The sequence below is a fragment of the Meleagris gallopavo genome, chromosome 19 (assembly GCF_000146605.3).
Source record: "Meleagris gallopavo isolate NT-WF06-2002-E0010 breed Aviagen turkey brand Nicholas breeding stock chromosome 19, Turkey_5.1, whole genome shotgun sequence".
NCBI classification, from domain to species: Eukaryota; Metazoa; Chordata; class Aves; order Galliformes; family Phasianidae; genus Meleagris; species Meleagris gallopavo.
This window is the reverse complement of record NC_015029.2, coordinates 829,680-846,268: the sequence shown is the minus strand read 5'-3', so window position 1 is coordinate 846,268 and position 16,589 is coordinate 829,680. Positions and strand designations below refer to the sequence as shown.

Genomic DNA, 16,589 nt, shown 5'->3' with positions numbered 1-16,589 from the left:
CGGCGTGCAGCAGCAGCAGCTCCTCCTGCAGCTTGCAGATCTCCCACTCCAGCATCGGGGTCTTCTGGCGGCAGATGGGGCAGCGCACGCGGCCGAACTCGGCGCCGTCGGCCGTGTCCATGATGGCGCGCAGGCAGGCGTGGCACAGCCCGTGGTTGCAGTTGAGCAGGGCTGCTTTGTGCCGCTCGTTGTCGTAGGGCTCCGTGCAGATGGGGCACTCGTCCTCGCTGCCCACCGGCGCGCAGCACAGTTCTGGTGCTGTGCTCTCACTGCTCGCCATCTCGCTGTCCTCGCCTGAGAGGCTCAGGGTGGAGCTGGAGGAGCTCTCCAGACCGGGTGACCCCTCCGGGGGCAGCGGCCTCTCTTCATGTGGCAGCACAGGGTCGGAGGCGGTGGGGGGACCCTGCCCGTCTGCCAGGGCAGTGCTGCAGCCATGCGGCAGCGATTCTGTCACATCCTCAGCCACCGCAGGGCTCCAGCGGCCCCAGGCCGTGCCGCGTGCCTCACTGCAGAGCGGGGATGGCTCCTCGGAGCCCCCCTGCCCCCCAGGTTCATCCCGATGCCCAGCTGGGCTGCTTTCTGCAGCTGTCTGTGTGCATCGGAGGCCGGGCCCCGGCTCCTCGCCTGCCAGCAGCTCCATGGACAAACTTCAGCCCCAGTGCCAGGAGGGCTTCAGGGCAGCAGCACAGGATCCCCTCATCCCTCCAGCACGGCCCGGGGCCACGTGCCAGATCAGGCGCTCAGGAGCCCCCGCAGCCCGGTGTGTCCCCATCGCCCCCAGGGACGGCGCACCCCAACAGGGGCTCCACCGGGAGCGTCCATCCACCGCCGCCTCCTCCCCAGCACTGCCGCAGCACTGACCCACCGCCGTCCGGGGAAATCCAACGCGGCACGCGATGCCAGGCGCTCCCCGCACGGCGCAGTGCTGGGACCGGCCCGGCTCTCACCAGTCTGGTTTGTCGGCTTCTGGAAGCCGCTCAAATGCAGGCGGCCTGGGGCAGGCGGCCATGGCCACGCCAATCAGCTCCGTGGGAGCCGGGGAGGAGCTGGGACCGGGGCCGCCTCTTCCCCTCACCCAGGATCCACACCCCACGGACCAACGCGGAGCCCTGTGGCCAACATTCTTGGGGACACGGGCATGGAGCTGCCCCCAGCTCAGCCCACCAGTATGGGCTCAACACTACCCCAGTATGGCCTGCAGCACAGACCCCAGTGCCCCAGCACAGCACTGGTGCACAACCCACATCATGGCTCCATGTCCCCATCGACCCTTGCTGCCTGCCTATGGTCTGGAAGGGTCTTGCCATTGAGAGAGACCAGTTCATCCCCGTCCTCTGTGCTGGGATCTTCTCCCTGCCATGAGTCTTCAGGTTGTTGTGATAGAACAGGGGGAAATGGCTTCAAATTAAAGAAGGGGAGATTGAGACTGGACATAAGGAAGTTGTTTACACTCAGGGCGGTGAGGCACTGCACAGTTGCACAGAGAGGCGGTGATGCCCCATCCCTGCAGACAGCCAAGGTCAGGCTGTTGGGGCTCTGAGCACTGCTGGAGCTCTGGGTGTCCCTGTGCACTGCAGGGCGTGGGACCTGATGGTCCTTCCAACTCAATTCTACGGTGCCCATAGTGACTTGCAGGCATAGCCTGGACAGTGCCTGTGCAGCAGGACACTGTCACCACCATGACGGCTGTCACGCAGCAGCTCTGTGCAGCTCTCCAGCCATCCCCAGGGCACAGAGGAAATACAGCAGGGTGGGAAGACCAAAAACTGCCCTGCTTCCTCTCACCACAGCTCCAGCAATGCCCTGGAGCACCACACACCCGCTCTGGACCCCATGATCCCCCGCGTGGGAGTCAGCTGGGTCACAGGCACAGTTTGGCACCCCTGTCCCTTCCTGACCCAGTCTGCTCCAGGGATTGTCCCTGGCTCTGAGTCATCACAGCCTGCTCCCTAATTGCTATTTACACTGTGGCATGGAGTTCAAGGAACTGGGTTAGGAAGATGGTGGCACTGGTCCCAGTGGGGCACAAGGAGGATTGGCAGTACGAGGGATGCCAGGGAAAGGGCTGGAGACCGCAGACTTGCTTGGGCCTGGATGGAGGCAGCTCACAAGCTGGGGCAAAGGATGGGTCCAGCAGCTCATGGAATGGGAAACCATCAGTAGCACTCCAGGAGCTCAGGGCCAAACCTCCTGTGCCTGTCCCTGCTGGCCTTGGCCACCAGAGACAGGGGGAACAGGTCTGTCGGGGCAGCCTCCCACTGCAGGCACTGCTGCTGCTGACTAACGCCGGGTGGGGAGGCTGCCATGCAACAGCTCACTTCCTTTAGGTCCTACCACAAACAACGGCCGCAGCTACAGCAATGCCTGTGGGTGCTGCTGGCCCAGTGTGGGGACACTGTAAGCTCAGGACCCAGAAAGGCAGCTCGGTGCCATGCAGGAGACAGCCAGTAGCCTCCCACTACAGAGACCCCCGGCCCCAAACCCAGGGGGGAGCGCACACAGGGAGCCAGGCCTCACCCACAGCCCCAGCAGGTTCCCCTGCCATTCCCTGGGAATGGGATTGGATTCACGTACACCCTCTGCCAGGCCCCTACCCTGGCTGGGATAACCTCAGCCCAAGGACAATGCCAAAGGCAGATCATTCTACTGGCTCCTTTATTCAGGCACAGCTCGGGCAGAGCAGGGAGCCAGGCTTATGACCAGGTTTCGGACTGGAAGCGCTGGGAGCGTTCCAGGGCTGATAAATACTCTTCTGCTTCAGAGGGCGACAGGCCACCTTCCAGCTGCAGCACTGACTGCAGGGCTTCAGCCACCGCTGCTGGCATCTGCTTGGCATTTCTGGAAAAGAGAGCAGTGGTGTGACAGAGGGGAAGCAGGAAAACCAAGGCTCATCCACCTTCCCCCTGCTCCAGTGAGGCAGCCAGACCCAGTGCCCCAGCACCCTGCCTGGCTGCAGTGGGAACCCGCCTCACCCACAGTGCGGACTCCCTGCCACCAGTAAAAGGCAGCTTCAGGACACAGCTGCACCACTCCCTAGAAAGCAGTGCCGTTACCCACGCAGGGCTTCTAAGCACTGGCATCTGCAGGCAAAGATGTGCCCTCAGTGCCCACTGCGGAGCTGAGAGCATCACAGCTCAGTGTCCTCAGTTCTGGCCCCTGTATTTCCCATCAGTATCATTAGAGAAACACAGGGAACAGTCCCTAGCCATAATTTCACTGCAGGAGGGCAGGAAATGAGCCTTTCATCTCAGGGAGGCATTCAATGGAAGAGGTGTCTGATCCTGAGCTGGGCAGGACAACGGCTGCAAGGGAGCAGGATGAAGGCACCACTGCTTCAGCCTCCTGCCAATAAAGACAAAACGTTTGTTTTGATGGTGGCAGTTACAATGGAAATCAGTTCAAACCTCAAAGTAAGAGAAATGGTGAGGTAAACACAAGCTCCTGTGTAAAAACACCCAAATAGGATTCAATACTTTCAAGTGCAATTATTTCTAATGGGAAATAAGGAATTCCGACTTTTTCTGTGAGTTTCATTTGAAGAACTGTGTGACAAAAAACATTCAATAAAGAAAAATTCCCAGGCAGCCCCAACTGGCGTGAGTACATCTTTGCTGTTTCCCAAGAACCAGGGAGAATTCTGACTTGCATTGAAGCTGATTAATGTCTCAAAATACACAGAAACGAGGTCTTCTGTTTTTAGAAGAGTCATATTGCTTCTGAGTCAGGCACTGATATGTGAGTGCAAGATACTGGAACCGTGTCTGTGATGGAGAACATGCCAAATCTCTGTTTTCTGTAGGAGACACCCTCAGCTCATTGGCCCGGGCTGGAAAAGCTGGGCACAGCCAGCAAGGAGAGACAGCCCTGAGTCCCCAGCTGCTCACTCAGAGTGAACCATGGGTACAGCCCACCTATGCTGGTAGGTCCCAGAGTGACCTGACATCCGTCCATCCTCATGGCCCTTCCAAAATCCCATACCAGGGAGCCATGCAAGCTCTGTTCTATCCAAGACATACAGCTTTGGGAAAGAAATCAAACCCAAGCCCCACACCTGTGGGTTACAGGTCCCAGACAGCACTGTAATACAGGGAGGCCCAGTTGAGCAGGCAGCACAACCAGCACAAGAGCAGTGAGGCAGCCAGTGGCCCTTCCTGGGTAGTAAACAAATCTCATTCTCCCAGGAATGCAGTGAGGCCAGTCTCACCCTGCAAGGCACCGGGAAGTGTGAGACATGCAGGAAAGAGACTCCTGCAATCACTGCTTATATCAACAGCAAGGCTTGTTGGGCTTGTGTCCTGCCTTCCAGGTCACGCAGGTGCAGGGCAAACACCATTGCTTCTCCCTTATCAACTCGTGGAGCCCAAAGCCTTTCACAGTGCTCTCACCTGGGCAGCCTCTGTCCTGCTCAAGCAGCACCAGGGCAGGCAGGTGAAAGGATTTGTCCAGGAAAGGAGCTGCAGACTCTGCCTCTGAATGCTCCCAGCTTCTGGACACCAGCTTTTGGCCACTGGTTGAGAATTTCCAGGCAGCTCAGGTGAGCAGCTGAACTGCCTCAGAGAGGCAACCTTGGGTCCAAAGAGACAGTGAGTCCCAAAGCAGCCACTCAAGAGCTACAGCACAGGTGCAGCCCTGTTACATACTGCTTCAGGAGCCTCCCACCCACCCAAGCAGCAGAACTGCAGTTCTTTGGCCCACTTTGACTGGAGGAGAGCAGTGTGAAAAGATAAAGGGTTCTGCCACAGATGGATTTGCCGTGGGTCAGAACTGAGGCAGCCCTGGACAGTGCTACCGTGCTTGCAGCTCTGCCCCTCCTAACTGGAATGCAGGCTAGGTAAGAAAAGGCCTCAACCCAGGGCTTTCCAAGCAAACTGCAAGGAGGGCAGGGACCAGCTGGTCCCTCTGCAGCAGCCATTGCAGCTCCCCAGCACCTGGTGGGTGCAGGCTGCGCTTACTTTGGTGACTGAGCCATGGGAAAGCCTCCAGGGAGCCGGAGAAGCAGCAATGCAAGGCCCCACTCCCCCTGGACCCTGTGGAGAAACCTCACTCACCCAGCCAGGTAGATGTGAGCACTCTGGCCATTCAGCAGCTCCCATAGCAGCCGTCCGTTCTCCCGGATGCGGTGCTGAACATACACTTTCTCCTCCTGCAAGAAGCACAGTGCTGAGCCCACCAACAGTACCAATACCCACATGGCCCTCAGTGCACAAACGGATTGCTCCCAGGGTCTGCTTGCAAGGCAGTGCAGCTCCTTTGGAGAATGAAGGGCATCAGGTGCTCATCAAAGCAGATCAATTCTTGCACAGGGCAGAACTCCATGTGCATGTCAGTGCACTCTGACAGATCAGTGGGAGACAGGTGCAAGCAGCAGGAGTTTCAGAGGGAAAAGCCCTCCAGATAGCCCCTAAATCCCTTGGCTGCTTCCTGCCTGCTGCCAGCTCCAGTGAACAGCCCAGGGTGCAGGGCTGTGAGCCCCATGAGGTCTCCTTCTACTCCCTGCGTGGACAGAGGCTTCACAGCCCCTCGTACCAAGGCTGCTGTGAAGCAGAGAGCCCTCTCCTGCACCTTTGGCTGCTGGTCCCAGTCACCCATTGGAGGTCTGGAACAGCTCAAAAGGGCAGGAAACCCAGAGGGAGTCCCATCCCATTCCTCTCCACCATGCTTAGAGATTGGGTACAACTGGCTCTCAGCAAAGCACAGACCAGCAGAGCAGAGTTCCTAAAGGGTTAATCCTCAACACTTCAGGCATCCTGCCTACAGCCCTGGCGCCTGCCCAAAAGGAACTCCATTGCCAACGTGCTTGAATTCACTGCCGGCCCAGACAGCTCCTCCGTGACAAAGGTGACACTGTGATGCAGACCAGGCCCTCTGCTGCGTGTCCCACCATGCTGGGCCCTGCAAAGGGGCGAGGTGAGCTGCAGGCACAGCCTCCTCCCTGCATTGTCACACCTCCCATCCAGCCCCAAGGCAATAAGGCTCCTGACGCATTTCAGGCTCTGGAGGTGAGTGTGGGAGCACCCCAAGCAGCCTTGGCCCCATTTGTCCCAAGGACTGTCACGGTGCGCTCAGGTCCCACATAGTGCCAGCAGCAGCAGTGCACAGGAGAGTCAAGTCACCTCTGGGCACAGCTACACAGCCCTGACCCCACTACAGGAGGTAAGTAAGCCCACTGCAAGCACCAACACAGCCAGCCAGCAGCCCGACCTCAGCATAATTAACGTTAATCAGCTAAGTGCTGATAGAGGCTCTATCAATGAGGCCAGGGCTCTGAGCAGGTCGTTTATGGACCTACAGCTACCTAGAAACGAGAGCACCCAAGAGACAAACTCAGGTCACAGCATCTCAGCTAAAGCCCAGGGCATCCTGCTGAGAATTAGTGACAGTCGCATTAGGAAGGGATCAATCTGCTCCGCAGGGCAGAAGCGATGTGACAGAAGGTCGCTACATGGGAACCTTACAGAAGAAGAGGGAAATCCCGCTCAGCTATGGAGCATCCCAGCTCCTGTCAGGCTCTTTAAAAAGAAATTTTTGATGAGTTAACATCCGTGGCATCTGCTAGAGCTGCAGGCACAGGCAGCTCCACATCCCACCTAGCCACGCTGCTGAGCAGGTTCCTGTGCAGAACTGCAGAGACACAGTGGCAGCAGAACCCAATCTGTTTTGTGCCACAAAATCTGCAAAGCTGGAGGGGCCAGGAGGAACACACTGCTGTAAGTCCTGGCCCTACAGAGTCTGCGAGGGCAGGAAGAGTCTCTGGGGCTGCCCTCCAGATTTAAGGAGCTGTATGTCTCCCATCCACTGTGTGGTCCAATGGAAAAAAGGCAGAGTACTCATCCAAAAAGCCTCGCTGTGCCACTCCTGTTAATCAAAGACTCAGAAAGCCTTCACAGAGGCATCCAACTCACACCTTACAAGTGACCAGATAACAGATGCTGGCTTAATGTCAGTGCATACAGGCTTAATGTCAGTGCATACACACAACCAGGAGAAAAGGACTGACACAGCTGAGCTACCTCGGAATACCATTCTCACTGACCCTTTTTATCAGACATCTCTGTTTCAAAGCCAGGCTGAGCTTTTCATACCATCAAAGGATCGGGCAAGGCAGTCAAACAGTCCCAGCTCACTGAGCCACTCCTGCAACTTAAAAACCTTGCAGCTCAGAGAGGGGCTGAGGGAGAGATGCCCACCAAAGGTACTGGCTGGGAAATAAGGGAGGTGTGGGGTGCTCTTCTCTCCTGGGAGCTTCTGCCTACACCACTGAGACTCTGGGGAGCTGGCACAACAGCACCATGAAATGGGGCAGGAAGCCAAGCTCTTCAGCTTCAGCTGGTGATCAGAGGGACACAGTGGGGATGGCAGCACTCAACCAAGAAAAGTTATTGCCTGTTGACCCTCCCCCCCCACCAAAGAGGCCTGAGAGCTGCTCACGTGGCTCAGACAAACAAAGCTGGCTAACACTTTATCTGCTCTGGCACTTACCAGCTCAGTCTCAGTGACCTTTCCAACTCAGCATAGCCAGCTGTGTCACAGATTGGACTCTGTGCTGCTGGTGGTAATCTTGGCCAGCACTCAGGTGCTGCAGGGGAGCGAGGTGATCACTGTGCCGTACCACCAGGTCCGTCACAGGCACAGGGGCAAAAACACCAGCAGGCTCCCATCAGCGCTGCCAAGGTGCATCTGTGTACAACCTGCTTCTCCAAGAACTAACCTGGTCCCTGGAGAAGGCCGTGAAAAGCATAAGGAAGCCCTTTGTCACCAGTTCTTCCCACTCTGCCTGGCAGTAGAAGTCCTTGGATTTCTGGCGGCAGCCAAAGAACAAGCAGTTCCCTGTGGAGAGCAGATCAGAAGAGCTGTGCTGGCTGGACCAAATGCCCTGTGAGGGCCATCAGTACCCATGCAACTCAAGAACTGCATGAACGTGAATGCACGTGACCTGTGACAACCAGAGGCTGGAAATGTGGGGCGTGGTGGGCAAGTAGGGCAGGGTGAGCCCCTGCAGGGCTGCCAGCTCCCCTCCACCAGCCTATCAGCAGCCTCCTGCAGAGATACACAAGTGGGCCAGGGCAATGACAATGGGAAAACTGCTTGCACAGCAGCAGACAATCTCAGCAACCCAACTCCAGTTCCAGGGAACCAAGAAAGAGGCATTTCAGAGCCCAGCTCTGCCTCAACAAGCAGCCTGGCAGCCCAGCCTGTGAATAACCACATAGTCTGCACACATCAGGCTCTCTCTGGTGCTGACCTCCCTCAGAGCCCAGCTTGCTTCCAATTACAGTAAAGCTCGAGCCTGTCCAAACCCACAGGAGCACCCAGTTCCTCATTTCTATATGCTGAATACAGACTTGCCAGCACCAAGGAGCATTCCATGCCCATCCCTCACCTTTCTGTCCTTTTGCCACTCGCTCCTGTATAGCTGCTCGGAAAGGTGCCACCCCTGTGCCAGGGCCAATCATGATTACAGAAGTGTCAGGGTCAGCTGGGAACTTCATTCCTCCTTTCTTCACCCAAAGAGGTACCCGGATATCACCTGCAAACAGACTCACTAGAATTCAACACTGCTGGAGATGTCCAGCAAGAAGAGCAATATCAGCTGCAGGAAGCCAGGAGCAGCCCTCTATAAGGACTGCAGAGCACAGTGGTGCTGGGAGTAGGAGGGCCAAAGAAGTGGGAGTAAGTTGGGAGCTCACAGTGCTCAGGGCAAGCTAGGGGATCACAACGTGCTCCAAAGATGGGAGCAGTGAGGAAGGCTGTGCATTTAGCCAGTCCTGTTGGCATTGGTGCTCCACCAACGACTGAGACAACTCCAGCATGTGGCCGGCACACAGGTTGCTGCCAGTTTCACCAGTTCTGTGCAATCCATGCTGCGCTTTGAAGCGAGCACACAGGGTCCTCACACAGTCCAATTAATGTTACCTTGCTCTGGGTTGAGAGACGCCAACCATGTAGAGCAGAGACCACGGCGGGGCCTGCTGAGCCGCGTCTTGTACCGCACTACTGCCACGAGGATCTGGATCCGGCCAGGATGAGCCTGTGTGCAGATAGCAGCCATGAGAACCAAGACACCAGTACAGCTCAGCAAAGAGCACCCAATACCTCCAACAGGGACAGACTCCATTGCCCAGCTCATCACTCATCCCAGCCTGAAACAGGTGCTTAGACACAGACAGAGCAGGCTAAAAGGGTTTTCCTAGTGCAGCACAGTGATAGGAATGCTCTGTGCAGCTGGCAATGGTGACAGAGACAGTTCAAGCCAAGAGCCCTCCATGGAAAGCAATTGCCACCAGTGCTTGGGCTGACATCTGCCAAGGCGCCGGGGCTGGGTCCCACCGCCACCTCCCGGCAGCAGCAGGAAGCAGCACTACCCTCCTCCTGCAGCCAGGGACTGCCAGCCTCTATGGTACCAGGTCCCACTGCTCCCTGTGACAGTGCAGTCTGCACTGCGCAAGCCCCAGCACTTGCAAACACCTTAACCTGCAGTGGGGGTTCAGGTGGGCTGTGGATATTCACAGGGTCAGGCAGTGCAGCATGAACACCCGTGGTGTGCGCAGCACCAGCAGTGCCCTGGCACTAAGTTCAGTGCCTGACATGAGGCCGAGAAGGGCCAAAGTCTTACCAGCATGGAGGAGGCGATGGAGAAGGCGCGGGGTCTGATACGAGGGATGAGGTCCAGCAGGTATTCAGGTGGAATTGCAGATGTGGTGTGAGGGAAATCCCAGAGGGCCTGCAAAGCCACATAGAGCAGAGCTTGTGCATCTCAAAGAGCAATCTGCCTGCTTTTCTGGGGCAGCAGAGGTCGTCCTGTAGCACTGCCACCCTCACCCAAAGGCCCACCAGCAGGGATTCTCTGAGCACCAATCTCCCTGTCCCACTGCCCTACCCTTGTCCCCAGGCTGCAACACAAAAACCACAACAGAGCCTAAGAATTTGGAGCAGGTCTTAGCCTGCTTATTCCAAGGACAATTGAGAAAATGAGTGAGGTAAATTAAATTGCTCCATCAATAAATTGCTGCTCATCATCTGTCTCCTCTGCCTTGGCTGCTTTATTTCTATGGCACAGTCCTCAAGGATGGGTCTGCTGTGCTCCCCCAGGCCAACCTCAAGGGTGGTCCTGCGAGGTCGGTTGCAGTAGCTGTACAGCTCTTCCTGGCCCTGTGCAGAGCTGAACTCCTGCAGCTTCTCCCGCTCCAGCTCGTTCGTAGAGAAGTGGGACAAGAGCTCAAAGAAGGAGCGCCGTGGCACACAGGAGATGTCCAGGTAGTGGGTGACCAGATGTCGGATGGTGCAGGGCTGCAGCAAGTGTGCAGGGAGGGCTGTGCCTGCAAGAGAGGCACCAGAGAGAGCTCAGGGCCAGCTCTGGCACTCTCCAGCCCTTCTGCACGAGGGCATCCACATGCTACAGGAAGGTCTAATGGTGCTGACGTTAGCCACCACCATTGCTGCTTCCCACCATACACCCCACACTCCATCTTGTTCTTCCCAGCTTGCTTTGCAAGCCCACATGCTTGCAACAGAGAACATCAGTAGTTCTGAGCACTCCCTTACTTTTTCTAAGTACTTCTGGACAATGCCTTATCCATATGGTTCCCACCATGCCCACACACTGCAATGGAAATAACCAGCAGCATCCTATGTGCTAGGCTTGTCCTCGTCTCCTCCTTCTCTTACAGGGGTGCAACAAGTAGCTTGAATTTCTCTGGGGTTTGCTTCCCTGGTCCAAATCCCAGTATTGACAGTCAATCAAGAGATGGTGGGGGAAAGCAGGACACATGGTCTTGAAGTAGCAATTACTGGGTAAAAAGTAGGGGTCTATTGCAACTTCTATGGGCACACAGAACATCTCAGTGCAACAGCAGGTGGGGCGAAAGGAAAGATGAAAAGAGTTCCAACCTACAAAAAAGACCATGGAATTGCTCTGCAAAATCTGCCATCTGACCAATCAAGCCAAACTGGTACTGAAGTGTTTCAAAGCATGACAGACTACTGAGAGGACAGGGATGCTCACATGCTGATCTGCAGGTGCACCAACCAGGATCTGTGATTCTTCATGAGATGCAGATCCCTGCAGGAGAATTGAAATGCCAGGGACCAACGCTGGGACATATCAGGATCAAGAGTGCTCAGAGATGGCAGGGATGGAGCTCTGGCATTTTGGAGACAGAGCACCTGTTTCCTGCTATGGTAGCTTGGACACTTCCTAGGCCATAGAAGCCCATTAGAGCCCAGTCCTCAGCACTGTCTAGCTTCAGGTGGCATCAAGCAGTGGGGCTGGCAATTGCCCTGCATCCTTTGTAAGGTCCGGGACTTCTCCCTTCCTGGTGCTGACCACACCAAGCAGGCTGCAGAGGAGGATATCAAGGGATTCATGTGCTCTCCCTGTATGGGCAAAAAGGCTGAAGATGTCTGCTGGGTTCTTTCACTTCTGGAGGCAATCAGGAAAAAAAGGAGCAAACCAAAGCACAGTTTAAAGCACAAAGGAAAGTCTTGGGGTGATGTTTTCCAGTAGATCTCATATTGACTTCCTGCTGTCCTCAGTTCCTCAGACCAGGGAGGTGATGAGCACTCATTGGAGGGGAAAGAAGAGAAACCACTCCCGGCACCACGCAGACTGCAGAGCCACAGCAATGCCTGTGAGTGGGTGCCTCCAGGAGGATTTTCTGGTTGTTGGTGCCAGTGTGTGGCTGCAAAAACACCTCCATTAGGTCTCTGGGGTGCAGGCAGAGCCAGGGGACCCGCATGCCCCAGCAAAGAATCATAGGCATGGATGGGGGCAAAAGAGAGAGCAACCTGGTTCGGGTCTTTGGCTGGTGAGCATGCAGGATCTTTCACGCTCTGAGCTGGTGAAGATATAAGGCAGCCCTGGTATCACTGGGTCCCTTCAACAAGCCTAATGAAAGACCTACATGCATAGAGAGTTGGGACAGAAGGAGAGCCCTAGCACTGCAAGGCAGGCAGATGTCCTGTATCAGCCAGCCACTCTCAAATCCTTAATTACTGGATCTAAAGCAAAGGAAAAGCGGATCTCCAGGCTTGGCAGAGAGGTAAAGGAGTAGCCAGCAATGCTTACCAGGCTCTGTGGGTTTCAGCAAAAAGCATTTGTCTGGATCCAAGCGAAGGAGCTGGCAGAACTGCTGCACATCTTCAGGGCAGTTCTGGGGCTGGATCATCACCACATCTCCAGCGCTGAATCTGCAGAGGCAGCAGGAACTGCTGAGCATGGCCACAGACAATCCTGCAGGCAGAGCACCGTGACCCCAACCAGCCCCCACAACAGAGGAGAGGCCACAGCTCATCCAAATTCCCAGTGCCATTAATACTAAACTCCCTAACCTGACAAGGCAGAGCTGTCCCACAAAACAGGACCCACACTACTGTACATCCTCCTGTGTCCTGACTTTGTCATGGAGTGGGACAGCACAGAGGCTGCAGTCTCAGGCATTACTGAAGGACAGAGGAAATAAGGAAGATTATAGGACATCTGATCTCGCACTAAAAAAGCTTTGAGGAGTCAGAAAAACACTCACGTGATCCCTGATCCTGTGACATCGAACTCGATGAGCCGGACATCCTGGAAATGGGATTCAGCTGTGACGCGCTGGTTGGACACCATGCGGGCAGCAAAGGGATGGAGCTCAGAAGGAAGAGTCCTGGGTGGTGTTGACTGGAGCAGGCTGCTGTCAGAGTGCAGGGAGTCCTCAGCCAGGTAGTGCAGGGTGTATCTAGGGGGCAGGCTGCGGGAATTACAGCAATGCAGTCAGTGCAATCAATTCCATGCCACAGCTCGTCCACTTAGCTTTATATAGCCTTATATATATATAAGGCTATATATATAGCCTTAACTTTACAGGGAGACAGGGACACTCTGAAGTCTCCTACAACATCCCCCACCTATCATCCCTGTTCCTTGGAGCTGACTCACAGTAAGAGATCACAATGCAACAATACTGTCAGGAGAAGATCTCAAAGATGCTGGAACAGAGCAAAGTAAGCCTGTCTATTGGAAGCAGTTAGGTCTTAGGGATGCTTGGGACATCAGTAGCTTTGTGAGGAGGTGTCTTGGCCTCCACCCTAGAAGCATCTTTCCACCCCAGAGAACAGCCACAGAAGACATTTCGCACCAGCCATTTCCAGCAAGCCTCAACACTCACCATACATCAGGACTGATGACCTCAAGGCCAGGAGGGAGAGGATACAGGGCAAGGATCTTGTCCCATAGGGCCAGGAGCCACGGATCAACCACTGCATCTGGCCTGCAAGTGAGACACTGAGGTTGCAACAGAGTTGTGCCTCCCTCACCATCCTTCCAGGAACAAGCAAGGCTACTCCTGCTGTCTGCACTACTGTCAGAGCTCAGGGAGGCTGCAGTGCCACAGACAACTGTGGCTTTGCATCCCTTGGTGGGTCTGACATCTCTTGGACAATGCTGGACCTGCCCTGGGATCTCTGGGACAATCTCTGATGCCCTTTCACAGCACAGGCATTCACCCCTTGCAGTTCTACAAAACCTAGGCAATATGCTGGGAGTCATGGGATATCCCGGTGAAACAAGTGACCACAGCCTCGGCACAGAAGAGCCCTGAGCAGAGACCAGCATGCTCAAACAGAACAGGAGGCCACTGACCACGTATGGAGTGTGGGAGCAGTAGTGCAACACAGCCCCTCACCTCATCACCCCTCCATGAGGCTCTTACCCCAAGTCGTGCTGGTCATCTCCCAATGCAACTGGCAGCAGCGGGTTGCCCCCAAGCTGTAGCACCCGTTTGTGCAGCTTCTTGGCAATAAAATTAAACCTAGGCAGAGAATAATCACAGCTGTAGGGGGCAGGCTCCTCCAGCAGGACAGCAGACATTAGCTACACAGGCCAGCATGTGCAGCACATGCAGCCTTGCTCAGCCTTCTAATGTGGGACAGCTCGGAGATGCAGCAGCTGTTACTGCTTGCTAGGCCACACAGGCTGTACCCAACTTTGGAGGGACTCTCCAAGGGGTCCAGTTTCCCTTCAGGTCAGCTTCCAGAGGGAGACACACTTCCCTCCCTGTCCCTGACCCTCACAGTCCCACGCTCCCACTGTAGCTCTGTTGAGCGCATGGGGATAACATCTATGAGAGAACTAAGACCAGTGGGGCTGGCTGTCACCTATAACCATGTTTGATGCCTTCTGCTGGCTTGTTCCAGAAATTTCTGTGGCACAGGCTTTCCTAAAGTTCAGAGCTGTGTGTCTGTAACAGCTGATCAGGAAACAATGTCTGCAATAATACAGCAAAGTATCTGCTTGAAGAGGCTAGAAGGAAGGACATGGCAAAAGCCCAGCTCCTGGGGGTTAGAAGGGACATAGACTCATAGGGCAAGAATTTTGAAGGCAAGTGGGAATTAGGTTTTGCCTGAACCGCTGCTCTAGAGCCAGGCTCTGATTCTGCCTGCCCACTCCATTCCCCACCCTCTCACCCAAGCTGCAAGGATTAGCTGTTGGGGCAGGCAAGGAGTACAGGAGCTGCTTACTTGGGATAGGAGGAATCACCAAGGCCCAGCACGGCGTAGTCCATCTGGCAAAGGGAAGTGGGTGGCAGGTTCTTCCGGAACAGAAACCGCCAGAACATCTGCAAAGGACAGGGCCAGGAGTCACACTGCTGTGCACAGATGCCTTCCCTCCCTGCTGGCACACACCACAGGGCTCCTTCAGCCCTCTGCTGAGTCCTGACAGAGGGGGGAGCACAGTCTTCTGCAGAAGTGACTCTTGAAAGCAGCTGTGCTGGCAACAGGAGGGAGACAGTGCTTTGTGAGCCCTCTGCAGACCTGAGAATGTTACTACGGCAGGGTCCCTCTCAGCTGCCAAAGCTGCTGAAATCTCACCAGCCTATGTTCCAGCAGCAACGCGAGATGCTCCTTAGCCCTACAAAGGTTGGCACTAGGAAACTATGGCCATTCTGACTAAGCCAACATCTGCTTCACACTGCATGCTGCCCCAAAAGTGTCCTCTCCTCCCAAAAAATAGCACTCGAGGCACCTGAAGGAATGAATCAGATCAGTGGATCAGATACACAAAAGCAACATGGACATACATATACATATCCTACCTTCATGTTGTCGGGTGGGTCACCCTGGCCAGTGGTTGCACACACAAATACCACCAACAGCTCATTGATGAGGTTTGCCTGCAGGCAGAAACAAGCTTAGGAAGGTGCATTCAGGACAGCAGCTTACAGACGTGTCTCACTGTCCAGACCCAGCTGCTCTTATGGCACTGGGCTCACAGACAGACCACAGACAGTATAAAACCCACAATCCTACCCAGTATAGCCTCCTCTACAGGCACTGCAGCAGCATCTGCTGCCCATGTGCTGACTGCAGCATCAGCTCCCTGGTGCTCTACCTTGCAGGAACCCAAAGCATGGCTGAACAACTGCCACCTAACATGAACTCCCAAGTCATTGCTCAGTTTTCATGTTTTCAGATGGATTAAGCACAAATTGCCCTGAGGAAGGGCACGGAGCTGAGGTCTGGTGAAGTACATGTCACAGCAAGGACGGAAGATGCCTGAGCCCCAGAAATGGTGTTGGTGGGGATGAAGCAAGCCCAGAACTGCCTGCAGAACAGCTCCCTGGCTGGCCACTCACCACATCATAGCTGTCCAGAGCCTCTACTCTGCACTGGAAGTGCCGGCGTTTGGCTTCTCTGCCAATTCTTTCAGCTGTATCTTGAGCAGTCCCAGTTTGGCTGCCAAACAGAATAAGGAGTCTTCGTTCTGTCATCTGCAAGAAACAAACCCAAAGAAAACAGCAGGAGATGAGGCGGTGCTAGACCAACGACTACCCTAACTTCAGAGGAGTGCTGGCAGCTGTGGGTTTGAGTGAAATTAGAGTGCAGCAAACAGCAAGCATGGGGATAGCCAAACAATTTGGTGAGAGTTGCACAATTCAAGATGCCTGGGCTCTCTTTCCACCCCCAAACAGTACTGAGTGCGTGACACCCTCTTCACTGCAGCACCCACATTTGCAGGAGCAGCAGGGACACTGCTGTTGCCCCATCAACACTGACAACAAAGGAAGAGTCCAGAGACACAAATTCACATTCTGGCTCATTTTTACTTTCCTTACCACCTGTGCTCAGTGCATGGGTCACCCTGCGCTTCTGATTTCAGCACGTCTATTCTGGTGCCATGAACACCCAAACCCAAGCGGCGTAGGGCAGCACCCAAAGCCCAGTAACACAGCCACGTGTAACAGGCCGCGATGCTTGCACTGCACGGCCATACAGCCGCCTCCCTCAGCAAGGGCCCCGGAACTCCCATTCCCAGGAAACCCGGCGTCCCCACGGGCAGTCTGTGCTGCTCCAGAACAGCCAAAAAAAAGCCGAAGAAAGCAGCATCCCCGTCACAGAGCAGCTCCTGCAGCACCAGCGGGCCCAGAGAGGAGCGCATCGGGGAATGGGACATGGGAGATCCAGTGGAAGGAAATACCCGAGAACACAGACGCCGGGTAAGAGGAGACGCTCGGGAGAAGAGAGACCCGGGGAAGGTCAGCTGAAAAGAAAACGCAGAGCGAGAGGGACGCGAGGGACAACAACACAACCGCACCGCACTCACCGCGCACCAC

At 55.3% G+C, this 16,589-nt stretch overlaps 1 protein-coding gene across 3 annotated transcripts; it reads right to left on the bottom strand.

Moving 5' to 3' along the window:
• Window positions 1-2,636: 2,636 nt before the first annotated feature.
• Window positions 2,637-16,577, bottom strand: NDOR1 (NADPH dependent diflavin oxidoreductase 1). 3 transcript variants are annotated; one of them, XM_031556129.1, is made up of 15 exons: window positions 16,454-16,576; window positions 15,612-15,746; window positions 15,072-15,149; window positions 14,497-14,594; window positions 13,689-13,787; window positions 13,146-13,247; window positions 12,522-12,728; window positions 12,065-12,186; window positions 10,096-10,316; window positions 9,614-9,721; window positions 8,914-9,028; window positions 8,381-8,527; window positions 7,709-7,827; window positions 5,049-5,143; window positions 2,637-2,838 (listed from the first exon to the last, which is right to left on the bottom strand). In XM_031556129.1, exons 2-15 carry the CDS (start codon window positions 15,744-15,746, stop codon window positions 2,694-2,696), a joined length of 1,791 nt encoding a protein of 596 aa, XP_031411989.1. In that variant the 5' UTR covers window positions 16,454-16,576; the 3' UTR covers window positions 2,637-2,693. The 3 variants fall into 3 exon arrangements, with proteins under 3 accessions (XP_031411989.1, XP_019476873.1, XP_019476874.1); XM_019621329.2 differs by lacking the exon at window positions 2,637-2,838 and adding an exon at window positions 2,845-4,565 and having other exon boundaries at window positions 16,454-16,577; XM_019621328.2 differs by lacking the exon at window positions 13,689-13,787.
• Window positions 16,578-16,589: the final 12 nt, after the last annotated feature.

What these genes read in the sequence shown, in the direction of transcription:
- NDOR1 (XM_031556129.1), bottom strand. Translation starts at nt 15,746, where the DNA reads ATGACAGAACGAAGACTCCTTATTCTGTTTGGCAGCCAAACTGGGACT. An exon ending in GTCACAGGATCAGGGATCAC is followed by an intron (nt 12,187 to 12,521) that starts GTGAGTGTTTTT and finishes CTGCCTCTGCAG; the next exon opens with ATTCAGCGCTGGAGATGTGG. An exon ending in AGTGGCAAAAGGACAGAAAG is followed by an intron (nt 7,828 to 8,380) that starts GTGAGGGATGGG and finishes TGCTCTCCACAG; the next exon opens with GGAACTGCTTGTTCTTTGGC.